The sequence below is a fragment of the Episyrphus balteatus genome, chromosome 1, assembly GCF_945859705.1.
Source record: "Episyrphus balteatus chromosome 1, idEpiBalt1.1, whole genome shotgun sequence".
NCBI lineage: Eukaryota > Metazoa > Arthropoda > Insecta > Diptera > Syrphidae > Episyrphus > Episyrphus balteatus.
The window spans coordinates 127,494,944-127,519,767 of NC_079134.1; the positions used below are offsets into that span (position 1 = coordinate 127,494,944).

Genomic DNA, 24,824 nt, shown 5'->3' on the forward strand with positions numbered 1-24,824 from the left:
TTTTCAAGAAACATGTTGATAACGTTCTGCAACATACATACGCTTTGTATTAGCTTTAGCTCTCTCGCTTTATTTGTGTGTGTTATATAAAGTGTATATCTAAACTACCCATCTTTCTATATTTTAATTTTAACCGACTTCATTCCAAATTCCAATTATTTTGAAAGTCTAGCATTTGCATTCAGTTGCAGTTTTATCAGAATTTTTTTTTTTAAATTCACCTCCATGTTGCACTTTTATATTTTATTAATGTTTTTCTGTTATGTTATCCACCCAAGTTATAATGGAAGCCAATTCTTTTAACTCAATCGAAAGCTATCGCTATCACATCCACAATTATTCCCCTTTGGCTGTTAAATCTTTTATTTCTGAAATCCAAAAATACCCGATTATATTCTCGTCAAAAAAAGTATTAACTTTGCGTAAGGAACTTGTCGAATTTGCATGGACAAGAATAACTGTAGCTTTATTGGATACAGTTGTTCCAACTCATCAAAAGATTGCTCTAATAAATCTTGAATATTGGAGTAAGTAAAATTGTCCTAGTGCCTAACCTTGAAATCAAATTCCAATTTATTTAGACCAAAGCTTTCGTCAACTTTGGAAATGGATGGTTGACATTTATATAAAAGAACAAAGTCAAAGCCGATTGAAGAGCGCCAAAATTTTACGTTTTATGAGATATCAATGGCTTGAGTTTATGAGTTTCTTAGATCCCCACATTAGACATTGGTAAGAGTTTCTTGTGATCTAGATACATTTTACTATGATTTAACTACAATTCCATTCACAGTGGAGGCTTATCTTACCAACAGGAAATTGATTCACAAATCAATTCAAACATTCGCTTGGAAGTTCTACCAGCTGAAACAAAAGTAATCCACCTAGATCCTGGCAATCATATCATTCTTTGGCTAAGAAAGTTTTCCGAATCAATGAATGCCAAAAATATGTGCATTTCCGTTTGTATGGAAATTCAAAGATGCTTCTCTCCACCGTTGCCAATGGGACTCGAAGCAATGTTTAAACAAGATGCTGATATTGATGAGTCACAATTGGTGAAATATGTTGACAGTCCTAATTTATATCAACAACCACAGCCACAAATTCGATATCTTCCATCGGTGATTAGAAAAGAAAAACAAGCTAAAAGGAATTCGTCACAACTTGTGCCATTTGAAACGGTTATTGATAAGGATTATCAGTATATTATGTCGTTGTATGAAAAACTTGTGCCATTGGAACCAGCTAGGAAATCTAAAGTTAAGAGATTGATGATTCTTGCTTTAATTGATGCTCTTTAAAATTTTTTTTTTTTTGTAAGATTAATGTACTTTTATATTTTTTAAATAAATATGCGTATAATTCTAATCAATTTGTACAAGTAGTTAATTTTTCATTTTCATTAAGGAAGCACATTGCTATAGTCAGTCTTGTGCACCCCCTATTTTTTTGTCGAGCAGGTTTTAAGACACTTAAATATGGTCTGTCTGTATAAGGAGCTACAGCCTAAACGGATGGACCGATTATCATCAAGGGGGTTTTGGAAATAATTTTTTTGCACCAAAATAAACGGTACCTGTCATATAGCGATTTTAATAAAGTTGAATTTTGGGTGTTTTCATAAACGTCGGAAATCTGCGTCAGTCCAATCGTCTTTCTGCTTTGCTGCATTAATGAACACACCACTTCTGCAGAATGTTTGCAGGCCTGCGTTGGTACAATTTTCAGCAGTCACTGAGTGTTCATAAACGTCAAACGAAAAAAAATATAAAAAAATTACCACAGAATGAGTTTTGTTTAGGCAAAAAAATATTTCTTTTTCAGTTCCCGAAAATATTGTTTTTTATAACACGAAAAATTTGTAAACCGTGTTACATTAGGGTGGCTAAAAAAAATACTTTCTTCTAAAAAAAAAAATAATAAAAACACCGAGTAGTTCACATTTAAAACAAATTATCTATGGAAAAAATATTTTTAATTAGGGTGTTCAAGAAAGTTTTTTTATGCGTTTGAAAAAAAAAAATGATTTTTAGTGCACAGAAAGTTTGTTAAGTGCATTTTTGCTATAGTAATATTAAATTCATGCTGAATTAATTAAATTGAATTTGGTTGAATTCCAAGCGTAAATGTTAAATATACCATTTTTCTGAGCCCCCTAATTCGAAAATACCTACCCCAATTTTACATTTTATTTCATAAACCATGTTTTACAAACTTTCTCTGCAGTGAAAAATAATTTTTTTTTTAATTAATTAAAAAAACAAATTTGAACCACCCTAATGGAAATTTTTTTTTTCTTCGATAATTTGGTCAAAACAATATCCACGTTGATTTTTTTGGAATTCTTCAAGCAACTGTAGAAAGATAACATTTTTTAGAGCCACTCTAATACGAAAAAAATTAATATAAACTCATTACCTCAAAAAACAGGATTTCGAAATTTTCTGTGTCATTAAAATTTAAATTTTTCGCAAAATGAAAAAAGAAACATTTTTTGCACCACCCTAATCAATATGTTTGCTTTTAATTTTTTTTAACAATATTTACATTTATTAACAAAAAAAAATCAAAAAAGAGTCAAATAAATTTCTCCTTGAGTTCTGCAGCAATAAAATTTTGGCTGCGCAATCTGCCCGATGTTGACGACATACTGACGTTTATGAACAGCAAAACTGCAGTTGGACTAAGTTAGTCCGATCGCAGATCTGAGTTTATGAACACGACTAACGCAGGCCTAAGTTAGGCAGACGTTTATGAAAACACCCTTTCTCGGCTCCAAAGATTTTGTTTGAAAAAATCAAATTTTAGTCTTTAGGGAAGGTCTATCTTTTCATGAATTTTTTTTTCTAAAATCTTTTACGGTACCTGGGGGTCTATTACGTAATACAACGATAGGTAAATGGCAGTCGTAAAGATTAACGAGTATAGAGTATTATCGTTGAAGTTGAAGCATTTCATCGAAAACGAAGTAGTTTCGACGATAATCGTTTTACAAAATAGGGCCCCTGTCTTTAGCGTTAGATAAATTTTTTTTTTAAATCAGATTTTCTCCGGAAGTACTTATTTTTTTGAACGAAGGCATTTATATAATTTTAATATAACCCAAAAATAAAATCTTGAAAAAAAGTGTTTTTTTTTTTTTTTTATTTGAAAAGTCAAACTTTCCAAAACGTGACTTTTTTTTTTGAAATTTTGGCGTTAAGTGTAGTTTAACATAAGCTACAAAATGGCGTACCCACCAATTTTATTTAAAACATTTTTTTTTTCATAAAATTATGTATTTATAAAAAAATATTTTTTTTTAAAACGGCTCTGTGTATAATTTATGTACACGCGTTAGAAGTTAACTTCTTTATAGGTAATTAACTCGAAGGATGCGGTTTATGGGTCGGTTATCATAACAATGTGTATATCAGGTAAATCCGTCAGTATAACGGATGCGACGGAATCTATGGTTTTGGCCCTCTATCCGAAATCATGATTTCCGTCGATAATTGCACTTTGTGTTTCAATGTAGATGGCTTACTGGTGGAACAGAATGCAAATTCGCTTGTAGCAAAGAAAATCACCCTGGTACAAGATGTCAAATAATTTCGCTCAAAATGTAGAAAAGATGAACAGAATTCGAAATGGCATGTGCGATTTGCAATATTTAACTGAACAACCCGATTAGAAACGTCAAAAGTCATTGCTAATTTCCTAGTTATTGGGCACGTTCAAACAGCTATCGGATAGGCTATCTGGGATACCCGTATCTGGAATATCTCTTTGAACGAAAAGCTATCCAGATAGCTTGCCAAAGCAGCTACAAAAAAAAATGAAAATATTGAAAAGAGGAAATTGTTTCTTTTGATCAAATTCCTGTTTTTTTTTTATTGTTGCATAGTACTTGCACAATCGATTTAACTTTAATTCTTGCAAATTTATTTTATTTTCAAGCTGAATAATCGCGCGAATAGAAATCAAAATAAAAAATAGCCAAATATTTATCAGCTGATCACTCGAATACCTGAGGTATACCAAAAATTCTCGGATACCTTCAGATTATTTTTTGACAGAAAATGGTTCGTTTCTTTGCTATTTTTTAACACTGTTTACAACAACAAAAAGCTATCCGATAGCTTTATGTTAACTGTTTGAACGTGCCCATTGCTACAGCCACAGCTACGTATTCTGGCACCAATATATGTACTAAATTTAAACTTTTTAACTTTGACAGCGCTACAAGCTACAGCCACAGCTACATCATTCTGTTCCACCAGTTAAGAATCAATTTTGTTTGAAGAAGAAATTTTCGAAACGATTATCACCAAAACTATAATCGTTGGTGGTATAGTCATACATTTGCCTTCGAAGTTCGAACATTACTATCATCTCTAGTGTTATCACGAAATTGCATACTTTGGGGCGTTTAATGAAGTGCAGTTGAAATTAACAAAGTAGAATTTTATATGTATTTTGAAATATACGAAGGTGGAAGGAAGCTAGAGATTAACATAAAGTTTTATGTGTTCCGATGTAGATTGGAGCATTACGCGGAGAATCTTTCTTTCAAAGCAACTCAGAAGGTTTTTTATCCGCTCTTGTCTATTCCTCAGGCCCAAACAGCAGAACTAGGATGATTAGTCTTCTATAAGTCCTCCTTGGTACTTTGAGAGATGGATTTACTTCTTAAATGCCTTCTTAACCCAAAGAAACACCGATTGGCCAGAGTGATTCTACGCTTAATCTGATGTCATTTTGTGAGGTAAGAGTGGATTCTAAATATAAAAGTATCATGCTACATCAACATTTTATCCGTGTTGTCTTTCTTTTCGATTGCAGCATATAATTCGATTTTGCCACCTCCATAAGCGTAAGCCTTGGCGTGGTGGAGTCTTACGCCGGCTACTATGTACTCATGAAGCTTAGCGCTATACGATCGGCTAAGGTGATAGTTGATTGTCACCCAGTTCGAATTCTATAATTTTTACTATTCCATACTCGAGATTTTAAACTGTTCGTATGTTGCTTATAAAAACATTATAGTTCTAAACACAATTCGACTTGTACTTCAAAGTTCAAACAAATACAATAATCAAGTTGATTGTAAAAAAAAATAATTTTTATTTATAAAAATTGGATTAATTTAATGAAAAAAACTCTTATTGTTTAAACTTAACAAAATCAACATAACCATCCTTAGTCTAAAATATAAAAAAAAAATGCCTATGCGTTATGTTTTTCAACGCCTGAAATATAACCGCTTAGGAAATCATCATAACCCGTGTCTTCAGTCAAATAAGACATCAATTGTTCTTCAATAAAATTTGTAACTTCCTCCGGAGTCATATCATTCGGTGTTGTAGATAAAATTGGTGAAACCGAATCAGTGTTTTCGGACGGAATTGCAACCTCTGCCTTGTCTTCAGTTCCATTTATATTTTGTAAGAATTGACCAAGATTTTCCACTGTATGAACACAGATTGAAATATAATATGTATCAGCACCCAGTTCTTCTTGAGACTGTTTCCAATAAACCATGTAGTCGCAATATACCGTTTTGGCTACTTCTTCGGTTGAAAAGACTTGCAAATGAATAAAAGGATCCAAATCAGCGTCATAATGGAAGGAATTTTCACTAAAATAATATTTTTAAACAGAGTGTCCTTTTTTTATTGTTGATAGTGAACTTACCCCAGTTGAATGAATGGTTCAACGAATTTAAGATAATCCAACCAAGAGTATTTTGGATTTTTGCTTAGCGCACTTTGACCCAAATATCTTCCAACCATGTCTCTAGTCAAGATGTGACGCATCCACATCCATAATCCACGGTATATTCTCTCTAAGAAAAGTAAAAACCTCCTATTTTTAATGATGAGATGAAGCATGAGTAAAAGCTTGTTCAAAAAAGAAGGGAAAAAATCCTAATTCTTCTTCTTCGACTAAGCTGGTACTGTAACGTGCAAAAGTCAAGAGAAACAAGTTAAAAGGGTCGAAACATACGACCCAAATGAAAACGCAATCGCCCAAATCTTCTAGAGACAACAACATAGTGCTCACTATTTTTCAATATAATATTCCTTTTCGACTCGCCTCGAATTGATCAATTATGGAGTTCGAATCAAATATATTCAATATTCCCGCCAAATGACAGCTGGATTCATTAGATTTGTTTCGTAATGTCTGTGAAAACACCTTTTTATCTCTGAATTAAAATGAAATAGATAAATTTTAAATGTACTACATTGTAATTTGTGTATGCAGAAAGTTAGAAACATAAGGACAATACATATTTGATAAAGGAGAATTTGCATTTTGGACGTTGAGCGGCCATGAATGAAATTGGTATCAAATGAAAGAATTATAACATAGGAAAAACTTTTACTATGGACGTTTCGCTGTATTGGATTAAGAATGCAAGATAATGCAGTATTAGTATTGTAAATGCATTGTTCAATGTATGAAGGACAAATTGATTTATATTTTTATTTGAAACATAAAATATGATGCTCTGTCATTTTCGCTGAGTCTGAAGACATAAATCTTGAAAATCCGACCAATAGAACTCATAATATAAGATTTTTTAGACAACCATTTCAAGATTTTGTTCGAAAGTTTTCAAACAGTTCAAACTAACAAAAAATTGAACAACGAAACTCTCAAAATAGGCTTGAAATTGTTGTGTTAAAATGCTTATAGTTTGTGTTCTAGTGGTTGGATATTCAAGTTAAAGGTCTTCAGAATCAGGGAAAATGACAGAGTATCATTTTTTGCACTTAAAATACACGATTAAGTTATAACAATGAGACAATCTATGTATATAAAGTGTTAAATGCAAAAATGCATTTTATCCGTTTTTGAAGTACGTCACAAGGATAAAACTTCTGCACAATATATGTAAACCTTAATTACATCAAAAAATAACAAATTCATTCATGGCCGCGGAACGTACAGAGATTTGCCCTGGCCCTGTTGGCCAGGGCATATGGGTCAAAGTCATGGATGTGGAAAATTTGATGTCCAGGCATTTTTTTTAATCAAAATAAGATTTCTTTAAAACTTTTTTCTCATTTACCAATTAAAATAGTAGGTACGAATCATTGCATCTAATAAACCCAAAAAAAGCGTTCCCGGACATTTCCATAACTATAAACTGAAAATCAAATGGCTTAAAAACACATAAAAATTAATTATTTTTGAGTATTTCTTTTCTTAACACTACATATCGACGGTTAAAGTTCATAACCTCGTAAGTCGTTTTTGCAAGTTTTTCAGAAATCAAAAAACAATATGTTGTGTTTCTTGTTTTTGTATGGGATATTATCAATACGAGCTTTTGAATTTCGTCATTCCTGAAAAATGTTCAAAACAACATTGTTGAACTGAATATACCAAAAGATAGCTTTGAATTTTCTGAATTGTTTGCATTAATAATATTTTTTTCTAATTTTTCGACTTACGAGGTTATGAAGTTTAACCGTCGATATACACAATACCCTTTATAAATTGGTACATCTCTTACAAAAAATTTAAATTGTGTTATTTTTTAAACATTAATAAAAGTTGTCCCAAAAAAAATGACAACATTTCTTGAAGTGTCAATATTTTAATCATCTAACGTACAAATGGTGCTGCAAGCAGTTTTTAGAGTTGATATTATATAGATTTATCATTCCACACCTATTTGTATGGATAAATATATAAAATAATATTATGATATTTTGTTAAAAAGGGTTTGTGCAAGATCTTTTAAGTGAAGAAATGTTTTAGCTCCTCAAATATGGTATCGAACCCCGTAATATTTAAAGGAAATTTAGTACACCCAGTTTTGGATGTATGTGAGTATTGGAGACGTAATAAACATGGTCTTAAAAAAATTTAAAGGTCCCAAAAATACAATCGCGAGTCCACTTCATAGACACTTGGAGAAGTTTATAACTGTTTGAAAACCGCACCCCTTTCGAAAAGTTTCATCGAAGTAATGAACGACCAAATCCATTTGCCCGTTTTAAGCTACTTTATTTTTTCAGATAAATTTACATCTTCAAGGAGTTTATCGTCAAAGATCGCCGTTTTCCAAATTTTCTGACATTCCCTGACCTCCTGTCCAGAATTCGGTTCCCTAACTTTTCAGTTTATAGGACACCATGAACAAATGCAATTACACCTATATTCAGTAGGAATGAAACAATTCGATTGCCAACGTGAAGACTTTAAGGTGAAACAGTAAGATGAGAAAGTTTTGAAACCATTCGAAATGACGACAATCGTAGAAAAAGCTGAAGAAAGATCAAAGTCCTCAGAAAGGATGTAGTGTAGGTAGGTAACAATGATAAAAATAATTCTGGATGGAAAATTGAAGATAAGATCATGTTATGTTTTGGAGCTCGGTATTTCTGGGAAAAAGCTGCTTATGGAAACACTGCAATTGCCAGAATTGGCTTTTTAGCCTTAAAGCTTACGACTTACCCCAATAAATTCTTTGCGATAAAGTAAGAGTATAATCAGCCCCATTTTCCAAAAGCGTGGTTACAATCATTGACCATGGCATATCCATGTCTTTGGATTGTTCCTTGTAGATGATCGGATATTTTTTTACTTCAAGGATAAACGCTTCAATTGCTGCAAATGAATAATTGTGTATTTGAAAGCTATCATTGCATTTAGTTGCCATTATTTTTGATTTGTTGTTGTTTCTAATTTATTGTTGGCCAACAGCTGATAACGATTAATTGAATGGATTTTGATTCGGACGTTGGTTTCGTCGATTTTTCAAAAGAAGAAAAAAAAAAATCAAACCAAAATAAACCCAGGAACAGACATGTGTATTAAATACATATCTAGTTAGCGGTAAATAGGTATAATCTAATGTGTGTGTGTGTGTGTATGTATAACTTTTATTATTTTTTGTTTATGTCCTACCTACTGTGAATGCTTTTTACAACATGGATGATTGTAATTTATGTGGATCTCATGTATATGAAGAGGAATATACAAGATTCATGAATCTAAACATTATTGCGCAAGTGATCCCACTTATCTTGCAAAAAAAGAAGTGCTTCAAGAGACATAAGCACAGTACATTCTCTTGAACACGGTTAATGTCGTTTTCTATTGACGATTTGTGAATTTGACAGCTGAAAGGGGGGGTGAAGAGGGGAAATAGTGGACAAATCTCAGATTTCATGATCTATTTGCGTCTTGAGATTCAAAAAAATGACAAAAAAATGAATCTAAGATTCAAGAATCTGATTCTGGATTTTTATCAAGATTCACGCATACAAACACACCCACTTTCACACACACTCCTCTGTTTGACATTTGTCTTAACATTTGTTGTTGTTTTATTTTTTTTATACGCACAGATTTCGCACACAATTACAAAACTAGATTTCATATTCTATTTGCAGTGGAAAATCTGAGAATTTTACACAAAAATCTCAAAAGTCAATAGAAAACGACATAAAATTCTTTTTTTCAATCCAAAAAAGACTGACGATAAAAACACGCTGCCGTTTGCGTTTTTTTATTTTGGTGTGGACTCCCATAAGATGCTGTACAAGACAAATTTTCACAACCCAACAACGAAAAATGCTGTTTCAACCTCATGAAAAATGATACCATATTTTGGTGGTGTAACTAAAAATTCACAGATGAACTTCGAAAACCAAATAGACCGTTCACAACGTTTTTAATTGGGCTTTTAAGCCAAATGTCAGTGTCGAAAAAAAAAACTTGACATTTCAATTCTGAGAAAAAGAGTGGCGTATGTTTTCCACAGTATGCGTTTGTTTTCCTCAGAATTGATTTGATTTGATTGGTTGGGTTTTTCTTGTTCTTATTTAATAAACAGTTATGATAGAAAGGAAAAAGACAAAGACAAATTGCTTAAGCCAGAACCATAATTGGCGGATGGAGTCGGAAGCTACTGTCAATTGTTGTTGTTTTCTTTGTATTTTCGACAAGTTTTCATCCGTCGAGTGCGGTTGCGAGCGCTGTTCCCCTCCGTTTTCATCCGACGATCCGCCAATTTTAGTTCTGGCTTTACAAGCCCAATCGTCGGCCTTCGTTGATTTGGGAGAGCCTTTATAATAACTTGACGTTGTTAAGGGTTACAACTACTTTAAAGTCATTCCCAAATCAGAAAAATACTGTTTGTAGAGTTTTTGTTTTGGGTTTTGCTTTGTTGGAGAACATTCAAACTAGGTATTAGGAGTATTCAATTCATGGAATGGTGTAGACTCTTGGTAAACCATGGTAAAGTGCTAAATATGGTAAACGAACTGTCGAATCCATAAAAAAATTTGACATATCGTCACGTGAGTTCTTATTTGTCCTATAAACCAAAAACTTAACTTTTCAGGAGAGCGTTTTTAAACTTCAAAGTGGTGGTTTGCTTATTTTTTTGAGCCTAATCACAGTAATTTGTATGTTTTTTGAAAGATTAGATATTTTCCCAACCTACATAAAGCAATCTGCATGTTAGGGTTTTGCAATATTTATTTAATTGAGTTTAAAAAAAAAAGTAGTAAAACGGACATAGGACACCTGTCCATACAGTTACGAAAGCATGAAAAACAAAAGCTAAAAATTTTTTCTCCAGTGGAATTTGTATTGGATATAGGACACAAAAACAGAAAAAGTAGGAAACCAAATATTTTTATTGAAATCGAAACTCAATAAATTTTGTATTTGAGTTTAAAAAAGTAAACGAAAATATTATACAAGAGTTTTAGTTTAGAAACAACTCAATTAAAATGTCTTAAACATAACCTGATTTCCTTTTGTGCAATTTATACTTTAAATTTCAAGAAAAATGTATATTTCTTTTTAAAACTGAACACAATTTGCGGTGTATTTGGTTCACGCTGAAACGGGACAATATGGATGATGTTCTTCTTTTTTTCATTAAAGATGGTTACCTTAGCATTAAGCAACGATAATTTTGGCAATGCAAAGACTTACAAATTTGAGTATTTTGCCTCTTCCTAGGCGGAGCTAATATAGGGACGTAAGTCATTTTGTGTGAAAAATATAACTTCATTGGATATAGGACATTTAAGCACAAATTTCGCATAATTATAAAGCCAGTATTTGTCCTACTGCATACAAAAACGTATATAGGACAAATAAGCATAAATTTCATCGAAAAAATTTGGTCTATAGGACAAAATCATTTTTTTTATCTCGAAAACTAAAAGAGATAGGACGATTCTGATTGCAGCAATCGAAAGAGCGTGGTCGAAAATATAAGATGGTATCTATAACTCATTTTCAGCAAAAATGGTCTATAGGACAAATAAGAACTCACGTGACGATATTGCTAAATGAGTTTTGGCTTTGATTGATGTGTCATAAAAAGTTAGGTTACATATTTGGTTCTGACCAATTAGTGCTTCCTAAGTTCAGAGCTTAAGTTCAGGTGGCCTAGGTCGAACCCGGCTTTCTTAAAAACGCAAAACATATGAACATGAACGCTTTTGTCATCACTGTATAAATGGTATATAAAGTCAATCCTGCCATGGAATCTTGTACTTTTATTTATTTCTTTGACTTAAAAAGCATCTTGTCAACGCTTTTATAAAGTAATAATCCTTTGCAATTCATATAAAACACTGTTTACGTTTTTTTTTTGTACCTCCCCAATCTATTTACATGTAATAGCATTTTTAATGACAAATAATTTAGCCCCGCAAAGGCCTCAATCAACAATAATAAGAACCTCCTCCACTTCGTAGGATACTTTTTGTATTTATTTCTACCTACCTATATCAAGAGCGTTATAGCATGCGACACGCACCCTTAAACAAAATACCCTCTCTAGGGCAGGTATAGTGAACCATTTATAAAGCCTAAATAACGGTCCTCTCCTAAGCTATAACGCAAGGAGGACAACAAAGCTTAACGAGCATTTTGCATCCACAGATTTCATGTAATAAAAAGCGCACGAGCACCCCTTTTTCCGAGCCATAAAAAGCTGACTTTAAAGCTAGTATAGGCTTTCCTAGTACAAAGGTAGAGGCCGGGGTCTGTAATTACGAGGTAGGTAGGTTTGTTTGTTAGAATGTTTGTGCTTCTGCTAACATGGTTAAATAATTGCCAACATTTTCTTTCGATTATGGATTAACATTATTTACGTGCTACAGTTTTAATTGAAAGCTTACCTATGCTGCTTATAGGAACGCTATAGGGCACAATGTCTAAAAAAAACCCTTATTTTTATCTCTCCCCAAACTTTATGTTAATTACTATAGTCAAATGCGTTTATGGCAGAAGAAAGGGATGATTTCTTTCAGGCAATATAAGTATAAAAGACAACAGCAGCTGAGGATATTTTTGTTTGTGCTATTGTATGAGTGTGTCATTAAACTTTTAATTTTAAAGGACTTCAAAAAAGACTCCTGTTCGAGCAGATGACGCCGTTAATTTAAGTTGACTATGACTATCACTACACTATACTCGTATTATATAGCATGTAAAGCGGGGGGGTAGGTTGTCTTCTATTTTATTTTAATTCCTAAATTTTATTTGCACTAACATTAACGCTAGCATTGATAATTGAAATTTGAAATGTTGGTGCGTGTGCTTGGGGAGCTTGATGACAATGGCAACGTCTGGATTCAACATTAGGCAATGTCATACGACAAAAAAAAAGGTTATGAACCAATCTTGAATTATATCATGGGGTTCTTCCTTTTGTCTGTTGTTTTTTTAAGGCTGGAGAGTTTTATAGCAAAATATAAAATTCAAAATTAAAGAATTTAATAAAAAGGCCTATAAGGTAAGGTAGATAGGTATCTTACTTGATTTTATGAACACTTTTGTTTTTATACCTTTTAACATAATGTGTTGGTTTTATATAAATAAGGTTACCTAACGTAGCGCTTAGAATAAATATATTGCCTAGCTATACTTACCTGAAGGACCAAAGTAATAAAGATATAGCATAGGTAGTATAACTGTAGCTCGTTTTTTATTCATACCATACCATATACCTACGAAACGTCACATTTTAACCGCAATGGTTGAACAGGGACTTATGTTGTGTTGAAAAATTTAGCTTCTTTGACACGATTGTAGCGAAGCGAGTATAGATTTCTCTGCCTTCTTTGGATTCTTCCGTTCATATACTGAAAGATTTCCAAATGAGACTTAAAAACCTTAAACTTTTGCTGTGACCGCACTCAAAAACAAATAGCGCAATTTCCAAACTGTCTAGTTTGGTAATTCAAGAAAAACAAAATTTTTATTAAAATTAAGTACACGCCGCCGCACAGTGTGTCGTCCCCTTATGATAAATCATTTTTCTTTTTGTCAAAAATTAATATTTTTGCTATTAAAATATAATTTAGAAGTGTCAACTCATATGAAAACATATTTATCTTACAAAATAACCCAGGTTATGTATTCAAAATATGATCCGAAACATGAGTACCTACCTCGGAAATCGAAAATATTTTGAGAAATTTATGCGAAGCTTTGAGAGCGTATATTTCACGTTTGGTGAATGTTTGAAAAATTTTGTAAATGTTATTTTGTTTATTTGAGTGTTGTTGTAAAACGTACAACAAAAAAAATTTAAACTTATAAAATTATATATGAGTTACCGTAACATGGGGTTACTTTGCCCCGGCGGGGGTAACTTTGCGCCACTGACGAAAAAAGTTAGTTTCTTGATTCACGCTCAGAAATGTTAGATTCTCTATATCGAAGCTACTGTAATGTACACACACACATATATACATGTGCCACGTGTTGCAACGGACCATCTGCCGGCAGTTTTTAAGAAGCAGTTGACCTGTGAATTTGAGGTAGGAAATTCGTGTTTTTTTTGTGGTGAAAAATTTGGTGTGTAAAACCAGTTGTGTGATAATTTACAAAGTAAGAACAAATATTCTAGTTATGATATTATTTTGTTATTACTCTGCGCTTGTCATTTGTTTGTTTAATAAATAAATAATAATTATTGCATTTTTTTTATGTGACTAAGCAGTTTTTTGTTTGTTTTGGGGTTACTTTGCCCCAGGAGCAATTTATTTTTATAATTAAATGTGTTTTTAATTCTATGTATGTTTTTATTGTTTTTAAAAGTGAACTATTTTTTCGTTTGTAAATTGTTATTCATGTTTATTTTAAACTTATTTTGGTTAAATTAATGAAGTTTTCTGTTTTTTTCTTTAAATTCGTATTTATTTATAATCAGTTTTAATGAAATAAAAGAGGCTGTTTTGTTTTTTTGTAAAAAAAAGAGTTGTGTGTGTACCTACAAATTTTTTTCAGACAGATTTGAAGCTTTGATCCAGGGCTATTAAAATACAATACTAACTTTGCTCCAGCTCTTTAAATACAGGCAGTATAGTTAAAAACTTCAGGTGGAGCAAAGTAACCCCGTCCCTTGGACTACTTTGCCCCACTTTTCAACTTAAAAAACTAAATATTTTTACTGTTATTTGAATGTTTTTTTTAGAACTAATGCATTATTTCATGTCTTATCAATGAATTAAAAGAAAAAAACAAATAGATACAAAAATGTCTCTACCATTTTTAAGAGGTTTTCTAAAAATAGTGCAAAAAACGGAGCAAAGTAACCCCATGTTACGGTATTAAAATTTCTGTGATAAATAGCCAAAAAAAAATTTTTAATTTTTAAACTTAATTTAAAAAAAAACATTGAAAATCATATCTATCATTTTTTTATATTATTTTGCCTTAGGTCTATACTTAATATTGGCAAAGTCTGGTCTGCTTCTGTTTGCGATTACCAGAGATATTTACATTTATGTGCTACCAGTCAAGTATACTCAAAATAATTCATTTTTTGAGAAACAGCTTCAAGGGGATCACAAAAATAAAAATATCGATGTTTTTAATAATTTTTAACCATAAACAAGTAACAAAAAGCTGTATATGTAATTAAAAATATTTTACATATTGTTTTCAACAAGAAAAAAATTATATTTTTCTGCATACTAAATTTTTAATATAATTACTTGACCCAGCCGAACTCTACTGTGTATTATAGCGTATTCACCAACCTCGCCGATATAAGAAGTTACGAAAATGCCAATAAAACGTCATTTCAAAATTTGAAAGCGATTGACAAAAAACTATTCGAGATTTGCTATGAAACGCAAATATACACACGATTTTATTTTATAGAGAAGATAAACAAAACAAGTTGACTTCCACTTAAGTTTTCTCAAAGTAAAAAAAAGATATTCAAAAGATTTAAACGGGCTTTAAAAAAAAAAAACATTTAGGTCTTTTAGAAACTGTCACAAATTTATTTAAAATAAATCACCACGTTCAAGAACATAACCTCAAAAACTATTAAAAAACGACATTTCAGATTTTCTAACGGGAATATTTCAAAAACGCGATATGATAGAATTTTTCTGACTTCGTATTCGAAAAAAAACCTTACGAAAAATATATTTTGGTTTATATATAAAAAAAAATTAATTTTGCTCACCAGTGTCTTCTTCAAAAAATGTTAATTTCATAAATTATACAAAAAAAAAGTTATAGGTTGTTCAATTTGTTAATTTGTAATTTTTTTTTCTATTCCTGCCATAAACACACAAATAAAAAATATCAAAACTCCAAAAACTTAGCTGCAAGTATTTATGATAAACTTTTGTATGGGCTCGACACACTGTGCGCCGCGCCGTACTTATGTTATAGGTCGACAGCCCAGACCAAATTTTAGGAATTTAACATGTTTTTGTTTTTCCTTACAAAATACTCTTTCTTAAGTCTATTACATTTTTGACATTGTAAAAAAGTTATCTGTTAATAAAAAATGGACTCAATCAATGGTTGAAATAATTTTATATAAAAAAGGGTAGCTGGTTAAAACAATTAAAATTTGCATTCTTTTAATTTGGTCTTATTTTTATCAAAATCCTAAAAGAAAACAACACAATCCATTTGTTGACAACATTAATTTCAAAGAAACCCAAAAAGCAAAATTATCCTACAGTTAAAGTTTTACATAAAAAAAACTCGTATTTTACAACCGGAAACGACCGACGCGACTTTTTGAAAAAAAAAAATATGAATCAGCAACACTAATATCTCTGATGGAAACACAATCCCTTAAATCGTTAAAAAGTATAAAACTCAACACAATGTTGGTATATAACTTTCAAAACAAATACATATCAAACAATACCACAAAATTTCATGACTTTTTTTGTTGTTGTTATAGGTATTAATAAAATTTTTAACTATATATTTTTTTTTCTACCATCAATAATTCAAAAAACACCATCATCTTCCACCTGGCCCATATTGGCCTCATAAAACATTTGAGTGATGATGTCGTTAAAAAGGACGTGAAATTAAATTTGTTACTACACAACCGCTCGCTCTCCCACCATCTTCTTTTCGACATCCATCTATTGTATTTGGGGTATAAAAAAAAATATTGTTCAATTTATATCCTTGAATGCTGCCCCCCAAAAAAATTATATAAAAACGATTCACTTTTCCAACACATAACGACAGCAAGCAGAGAGATCATGGAGCAAAAAACGAAATTCAAACAAATTTGAACAATTCATCACGTGGAATTCCCAGGACGAAAATAAAATACAAAAAAAAAAAAATACCTACCAACCAAAAAGAAGAGTGTTCACAAAAACGATTTCGTTCTGATTGATTTGATTTATTTAAATGTAACTTTTTCGTAATAAGGTGTTCGGGTGTTGGGTCTGGGTTCACAATGAATGAGAATTCTTGTATCGATTTTGTAGAGGTTCCGGTTCCGAGGATTAGGAAGAAAATTGTGTAATGATTTGTTCAATTTTTTTACAACTTTTTTTTTTTTTTTGAAAATTTGGGGAATCATTTTTGTCGTATCAAATAAATCTGTTAAGGATTTAATCAAAGCTATAAGGTATAAGATTTTTTAGGCCACATGAGGTATTAAGCTTTGAATCTTAATTTTCACATGCATCGACAATCTTGGCTTTTTGTGACCAATTGCAGATTTTACTGTCTCTTCAAAAAAAAACACTCTTTCAACAAATTTTTTTTTATAAAATCTCTTTATTCTTGCTTTCTATCCCAAAATAAATGTTTTTACCAAATTTCATTAGGGTGACCCATCATTTTTGTTTTCACTCAAAAAAACACCCTTTTAACCATGATATTTTTATAGACACTTTAGATTCTTGTTTCTTATCTTAAAAGTAACATAATTGCTAAATTTCAATAGGGTACCACTAATATTACTCTAGTATTACACACTTTTTCAAATATACCCATATTTTCTTTACTTCTAAAAAAACACCCTTTCACATAGAAAAATTTTATAGACTTACATTATTCGTAATTTCCATTGGAAAGAGAACATATTTAATGAATTTCGTAAGAGTACCATATATACCATTGATTTTATCGGACATATCGCGGATTTTTCCCTATTTCCCAAAAAAAACACCCTTTAACCTAAAATATTTGTATAGACTCTTTGGGTTCTTGGTTTCTGTTATAAATGAAACATTTTTACCAAATTTCATTGGTGTAACAATTTTTTCCTAGTTTTTGTGGTACTAATTCTGAATTTCATCATTTCTTAAAAAAAAAACACTCTTTCACTCAAGATAATTTTGAACACTTTTTAGATTCTTAATTCTTATACCAACCAAAACATTTACACCAAGTTTTAAAAATTAATAAAATTTAAGTCAGCTGTTATGATACCTTCCTCACACACAACTTAACCCATCAAAAAAACACCCTTTCCCCAAAAATAATTTTAAGAACTTTATGAATCCTTTGTCCCTGCTTTATTTAAAACCTTCATCCCGAATTTCATCAGTGTAGCATGTTTTTCCCATGGGTTTCGGTTTTATTTTACCTGTTGAAGTCAAAAAACAAGCAAACTTGTTTTCAATCGGCTATAACTTTTTTTTAGAGCAATCGTATTAACTTTATTTTTATGTCATTAGAATTAGCATCAAAAAATACCTTGAAAACATGTGTCATATGATGATATTCGACAAACAATTTTTTTCAGTATATTTTTGACCTTTACCCCCTCCCTCTTGTCCGCGAAAAAACACCCTTCCACCCAACTTTTTTCTATAGACTTTTTTTGTACTTGGTTCTTATTCCAAAAGCAAACTTTTTGCCAAGTTTCATGAGTATAACAATTTTTTTTTTTATTTCTTGAGTTTATGTACTATTTTACCTGTACTATTACAAAGTATGTTTAATTTAACTAAACGTTTCTCAATCTCAACAAGCTGGTTACTTAACCTTTTTTTTTTTTCATTTGATAACCGAAATTACATTTTATATCTTTACGACTATTTATTTGTATATGTACACACTATAATAAAACTAAAAGGCTACCTACTTTCAGGCCAATCCACTTAGTAAGTGTGTATTAACTGGACTTAATCACTCAGGACGTGATACACATTTTGTTAAAACATGGCTATCAACGCGGAGTATATTTACGATCCATAAAAGTGTTAACATCATCAATCGTAAAGAGACTTTTAATGAGCTCTTAATCTCTTAAGGCAGCCTTAGTTGCACGTATAATGTAAGTTGGAAGATGTTGATAGGGAAAAATCGTAACCACTATCAAATTCAATAAAAAAACAAGGAAGGATAGTTTAACTATGCCAGGTGAAGTAATGTTCCCCATTGATAACTTGATTATAAAAAAACAAACAAAATATGGTTAATAATTTACATACCTATCTGCTTTTTATTACAGTTGTGGAATAGAAGCATATCCTTATTGAATTAAAGGCTGATGTCATTAAAAGATTTTGATAAATAAATGGGCGGAGTAGAAAAGTTTAAGGTGCGTAACTGATAAGTTGATATATATAGGTACCTGAAAAAAAGTTAAAAAAAGAAGTTATGAAAGTTTATTGAATTCGCACCTTACTCGTATTTATGTTTTTTTCGAAGCAAATCAACTTGTTGATAAAACATTACGACTTAACGGTCATAACATTTTCATAGTTTCAATTTAATAACTAAAACTACCTTGTTCTGGATTTCAAGTTATAAAACATTCCCGTCGATATTTATCCGACTTTAGTTATAAACATTTAGGTGGAGTTAAAACCTTAAACCTGCAAATCAATTTCAAGTGGAACGAAAAAATAGGAAGACATAATTCTAAAGTATGTAGGTGCCACCTATTAAAGTTTTATTTATTTCAAAATCACGCCTCAATTAAAGAACAAGTACCTACCTAATCAAGGTGATAGTTCTACAAGCTTGTTTGTTGTTTAACGAGAATTTCTTATGACAGACCATTTAGCATTAAACATCTGAAACAGGAAGATGTTTCTACAAAAATGCTTGATTTTATAGCAAAATAAATTTGTGTTAACATTTTATAGGTTTTGATTGCAAACAAACTATAACTGCTAGAAATTTTTACTAGAATGTTAAAAATGTTCACATAAATGAACTTTGATATTGGGTGTACAATGCGTACATATTGAATATATGTATCTACCTTATTATAAAGAATAATCAAAAGACCACCAAGAAACTTTTGGTTTTCAGATATGAATAGAGCTTAAAGAGGCATTTCCTTTGATGTCTTACTCGATTGATTTGGATGAATTTTTTGAAAATTTATTTTCTCAGGCTTGGATATTTTCGAAAATCTTTAAAAAAAAAATTTAATTTTTTTGGCTGAATGCATAGAGATCTCATATCTGTGAACAAACATTTGTTTGGGAACTTTGATTCAAAAATATATGCTTCCGAATGAAAAAAAAAAAAAATATTTCAATTTCCAATAATTCAACAACCCGAACTTCTACAAACGTTTGGTTTTTAGTTATGAATAGAGTCTAAAGAGGCCTTTCTTTTGATGTCTCATTCGATGGATTCGGAGAAAATTTTTGAAAACTCCGAATTTTTAGACAAGGGGTAGGTACCCCTTGGATAATTTTCGAAAATCTTAAAATTTTTTTTTTTATTTGTTAACCCTCTACCGCATACTAATCCATATATGGTTTATCGATTTCATATCGATTTATTCCCGTTATATTGCACCAAATGTCAAAAAGAAAAAACTATAATAAAACTACGTCTATTTTTTTTATAATAAATCGGTTTTTATTACCAGTAAGAGAGTCGTGATTCTGAAATAAGCTCATTGTTTCAAGAGCATGTCTAAAGTGCAAATCAGTGAATAAAAGTGTGAACTTTTCAAGTGTTTCTTTATAAGAAATAAGTAAGTTGCATCCAATTAAAAATAAGTTTCGTATGAATTTATTATACTTTTATATGTTTACGTAGTTTGTTTTTTGTTTTTTTAATAATTTTTGTCTTTTTTTTGCGTTTTTACCAAAACACCATATATGGTTTATTATGCGTTGGCGACTTACATTACTGATTTTTGTGGGAATTTTTTTTTTTTTTGTAAAATTAATTCGAAGACTTTCTATGGAAAAAATAAGTGTGTAAAAGTAAATGCTAAAACTGGTGATGGCTTTCGAAGTGATGACGATCTAGCTTCAGATTCTGGCCCTTTTTAACATCAAACAAGCCATCTACGAGCACTTTTGCAAATCTGTAACACCTAAAATGTCACGAAAAAGATGATGCCCTTCAGCTTTGGTAGGTGATCAAAGCAGAGATGGAACAAAACAAAGCTGAGGGAGTTATATACAAGTCACGGAAGCCCAGCCCCATCTATTCCCGAAACTCCAATTCACTCACAACAACCAAGGGCAAAAGCCGTTGAAATCAGTACTAACTGAAAACATCGACCATATCCCTGAATGACAAACAAAAACACCAATATGTCAAATTTGGGGACTGAAAACGTATTGTGTACATGTAGAAAATGGAAGGTGTTCTTCTGCAACAATGATAAAAGAAAGAGTTTGAATAAATTCCATGAATAAGGAAAGTCCAATGTAATAAAAACATATTTTACAAAACCTTGAATGCATACTAAACCATATATGGGTTATTAATTGTTTGCTGGAAATAGACTTGCTGCATACTAATCCATATATGGTTTATGTTTCTAAAAATTTATATATATGTAAAAAAATAAAAAAATTTATGTAATACCTTTTTTCAACCCCTAATAAAGCTAAAAAATTGTTAAAAAAAAATTTATTTCATTTCGTTCATAATTCATGCAGTAGAGGCTTAAGCTGAATGCATAGGCCTGTTCACTGTGATCTCATATCTGTTCAACAAAACTAGTTTCGGGACTTTGATCCGAAAAAATCTGCTTCTGATGAAAAAAGAAAAAAAAAAAAATATTTCGATTGCAAATAATTCAACAACCCGAACTCCTACAAACTTTTGGTTTTCAGTTATGAATAGAGTCTAAAGAGGTCTTTCTTTTGATGTCTCATTCGATGGATTTGGAGAAAATTTTTGAAAACTCCAAATTTTTAGACAAAGGGTACCCCTTGGATAACTTTCGAAAATCTTTAAAAAAAATCGAAAAAATCTAATTCTGATGAAAAAAGAAAAAAAAAATATTTCGATTGCAAATAATTCAACAACCCGAACTTCTTCAAACTTTTGGTTTTCAGTTATGAATAGAGTCTAAAGAGGCCTTTCTTTTGATGTCTCATTCGATGGATTCGGAGAAAATTTTTGAAAACTCCGAATTTTTAGACGAGGGGTACCCCTTGGATAATTCTCGAAAATCTTAAAAAAAATTTTTAGCTGAATGCATAGGCCTGTTCACTGTGATCTCATATCTGTTCACCAAAACTAGTTTCGGGACTTTGATAAGAAAAAATCTGCTTCTGATGAAAAAAGGAAAAAAAATATGTTTCGATTGCAAATAATTCAACAACCCGAACTTCTACAAACTTTTGGTTTTCAGTTATGAATAGAGTCTAAAGAGGCCTTTCTTTTGATGTCTCATTCGATGGATTCGGAGAAAATTTTTGAAAACTCCGAATTTTTAGACAAGGGGTACCCCTTGGATAATTCTCGAAAATCTTAAATAAAATTTTTTTAATTTTATTTAGCTGAATGCATAGGCCTGTTCACTGTGATCTCATATCTGTTCACCAAAACTAGTTTCGGGACTTTGATCCGAAAAAATCTGCTTCTGATGAAAAAAGGAAAAAAAAAAATTTCGATTGCAAATAATTCAACAACCCGAACTTCTACAAACTTTTGGTTTTCAGTTATGAATAGAGTCTAAAGAGGCCTTTCTTTTGATGTCTCATTCGATGGATTCGGAGAAAATTTTTGAAAACTCCGAATTTTTAGACAAGGGGTACCCTTGGATAACTTTCGAAAATCTTAAAAAAAAATCGAAAAAATCTGCTTATGATGAAAAAAGAAAAAAAAATATTTCGATTACAAATAATTCAACAACCCAAACTCCTACAAACTTTTGGTTTTCAGTTATGAATAGAGTCTAAAGAGGCCTTTCTTTTGATGTCTCATTCGATGGATTTGGAGAAAATTTTTGAAAACTCCAAATTTTTAGACAAAGGGTACCCCTTGGATAACTTTCGAAAATCTTTAAAAAAAAAATCGAAAAAATCTGCTTCTGATGAAAAAATTCGATGGATTCGGAGAAAATTTTTTAAAACTCCGAATTTTTAGACAAGGGGTACCCCTTGGATAACTTTCGAAAATCTTTAAAAAAAAAATCGAAAAAATCTGCTTATGATGAAAAAAGAAAAAAAAATATTTCGATTACAAATAATTGAAGCGTTTGGATGAAGAAGGGGGTAAGTGACATTTGCAACATTTCGAGATATAAGGACTTAAAATTTTTTGTTGAGAACTTTTTTCGTATTCCAATCTTAATAAAATTGAATAAACTAATAAAACAAGAAAAATAATAGCTTTTTAGCAATGTTACTTTTATTTCAAAACAGTAGCTCGGTATATTTAAAAAAACTTAGATATAAGTATTTTGAATTTTTAAGAATACAAAGGGGTTAAGTAACAAAATTCATTTTTTTTCTTTTTATTTTGAATAGTTGTTTTCTGTTCGCATGGTTCCCATAAAGCTTTTTCATAAAACTAGTGGTGTTCCCTTGGTATGAACATCATTTGTTCCTTTAATTTTTTTTTTCACCCAAAAAGGAGTTAAGTGCTGTTACCCCATTCTTCCACTCATATTATGCGATTTTTTTCTCGGACGAAAAAGTCTTGGTTTTTTTATTTCACCCAAAAAGGAGTTAAGTGCTGTTACCCCATTCTTCCACTCATATTATACGATTTTTAGTTGTAAGTAACCCCTTTATACCAAAAATGAAAGCGCTAAATTAGAAAATACTAATCGTAGCGTGACGTAGATTAGACGGAAATTTAAGTTTTCGCAAGGCATCCTTATTTTTCAGAAAAAACCGAAAATCGAAAAAATGTCACTTACCCCCTTCTTCATCCAAACGCTTCAATTCAACAACCCGAACTCCTACAAACTTTTGGTTTTCAGTTATGAATAGAGTCTAAAGAGGCCTTTCTTTTGATGTCTCATTCGATGGATTCGGAGAAAATTTTTGAAAACTCCGAATTTTTAGACAAGGGGTACCCCTTGGATAATTTTCGAAAATCTTAAAATTTTTTTTTTATTTGTTAAGCTGAATGCATAGGCCTGTTCACTGTGATCTCATATCTGTTCAACAAAACTAGTTTCGGGACTTTGATCCGAAAAAATCTGCTTCTGATGAAAAAAGAAAAAAAAAATATTTCGATTGCAAATAATTCAACAACCCGAACTCCTACAAACTTTTGGTTTTCAGTTATGAATAGAGTCTAAAAAGGCCTTTCTTTTGATGTCTCATTCGATGGATTTGGAGAAAATTTTTGAAAACTCCAAATTTTTAGACAAAGGGTACCCCTTGGATAACTTTCGAAAATCTTTAAAAAAAATCGAAAAAATCTAATTCTGATGAAAAAAGAAAAAAAAATATTTCGATTGCAAATAATTCAACAACCCGAACTTCTACAAACTTTTGGTTTTCAGTTATGAATAGAGTCTAAAGAGGCCTTTCTTTTGATGTCTCATTCGATGGATTCGGAGAAAATTTTTGAAAACTCCGAATTTTTAGACAAGGGGTACCCCTTGGATAATTTTCGAAAATCTTAAATTTTTTTGTTTATATTTGTTAAGCTGAATGCATAGGCCTGTTCACTGTGATCTCATATCTGTTCAACAAAACTAGTTTCGGGACTTTGATCCGAAAAAATCTGCTTCTGATGAAAAAAGAAAAAAAAAAATATTTCGATTGCAAATAATTCAACAACCCGAACTCCTACAAACTTTTGGTTTTCAGTTATGAATAGAGTCTAAAGAGGTCTTTCTTTTGATGTCTCATTCGATGGATTCGGAGAAAATTTTTGAAAACTCCAAATTTTTAGACAAGGGGTACCCCTTGGATAATTTTCGAAAATCTTAAAATTTTTTGTTTATATTTGTTAAGCTGAATGCATAGGCCTGTTCACTGTGATCTCATATCTGTTCAACAAAACTAGTTTCGGGACTTTGATCCGAAAAAATCTGCTTCTGATGAAAAAAGGAAAAAAAAAAATTTCGATTGCAAATAATTCAACAACCCGAACTTCTACAAACTTTTGGTTTTCAGTTATGAATAGAGTCTAAAGAGGCCTTTCTTTTGATGTCTCATTCGATGGATTCGGAGAAAATTTTTGAAAACTCCGAATTTTTAGACAAGGGGTACCCCTTGGATAATTTTCGAAAATCTTAAATTTTTTTGTTTATATTTGTTAAGCTGAATGCATAGGCCTGTTCACTGTGATCTCATATCTGTTCAACAAAACTAGTTTCGGGACTTTGATCCGAAAAAATCTGCTTCTGATGAAAAAAGAAAAAAAAAATATTTCGA

The 24,824-nt window shown here is 31.2% G+C and overlaps 2 protein-coding genes across 2 annotated transcripts; one reads left to right on the plus strand and one right to left on the minus strand.

Moving 5' to 3' along the window:
* Positions 1–153: 153 nt before the first annotated feature.
* LOC129906025 (uncharacterized) lies at positions 154–1,354 on the plus strand. Its single transcript, XM_055981651.1, has 3 exons — positions 154–527; positions 582–732; positions 794–1,354. The coding sequence occupies exons 1-3, from the start codon at positions 263–265 to the stop codon at positions 1,302–1,304; spliced, it is 927 nt and encodes a 308-aa protein (XP_055837626.1). The 5' UTR covers positions 154–262; the 3' UTR covers positions 1,305–1,354.
* Positions 1,355–5,109: 3,755 nt separating this feature from the next.
* On the minus strand, positions 5,110–8,828 carry LOC129906026 (uncharacterized). Its single transcript, XM_055981652.1, has 3 exons — positions 8,458–8,828; positions 5,680–5,830; positions 5,110–5,623 (listed from the first exon to the last, which is right to left on the minus strand). The coding sequence occupies exons 1-3, from the start codon at positions 8,660–8,662 to the stop codon at positions 5,212–5,214; spliced, it is 768 nt and encodes a 255-aa protein (XP_055837627.1). The 5' UTR covers positions 8,663–8,828; the 3' UTR covers positions 5,110–5,211.
* Between the last annotated feature and the right edge of the window lie 15,996 nt (positions 8,829–24,824).

What these genes read in the sequence shown, in the direction of transcription:
- LOC129906026 (XM_055981652.1), bottom strand. Translation starts at nt 8,662, where the DNA reads ATGGCAACTAAATGCAATGATAGCTTTCAAATACACAATTATTCATTT. An exon ending in ATCGCAAAGAATTTATTGGG is followed by an intron (nt 5,831 to 8,457) that starts GTAAGTCGTAAG and finishes TACTTTTCTTAG; the next exon opens with AGAGAATATACCGTGGATTA. An exon ending in GAACCATTCATTCAACTGGG is followed by an intron (nt 5,624 to 5,679) that starts GTAAGTTCACTA and finishes ATATTATTTTAG; the next exon opens with TGAAAATTCCTTCCATTATG.
- LOC129906025 (XM_055981651.1), top strand. Translation starts at nt 263, where the DNA reads ATGTTATCCACCCAAGTTATAATGGAAGCCAATTCTTTTAACTCAATC. An exon ending in AATAAATCTTGAATATTGGA is followed by an intron (nt 528 to 581) that starts GTAAGTAAAATT and finishes CAATTTATTTAG; the next exon opens with ACCAAAGCTTTCGTCAACTT. An exon ending in GATCCCCACATTAGACATTG is followed by an intron (nt 733 to 793) that starts GTAAGAGTTTCT and finishes TTCCATTCACAG; the next exon opens with TGGAGGCTTATCTTACCAAC.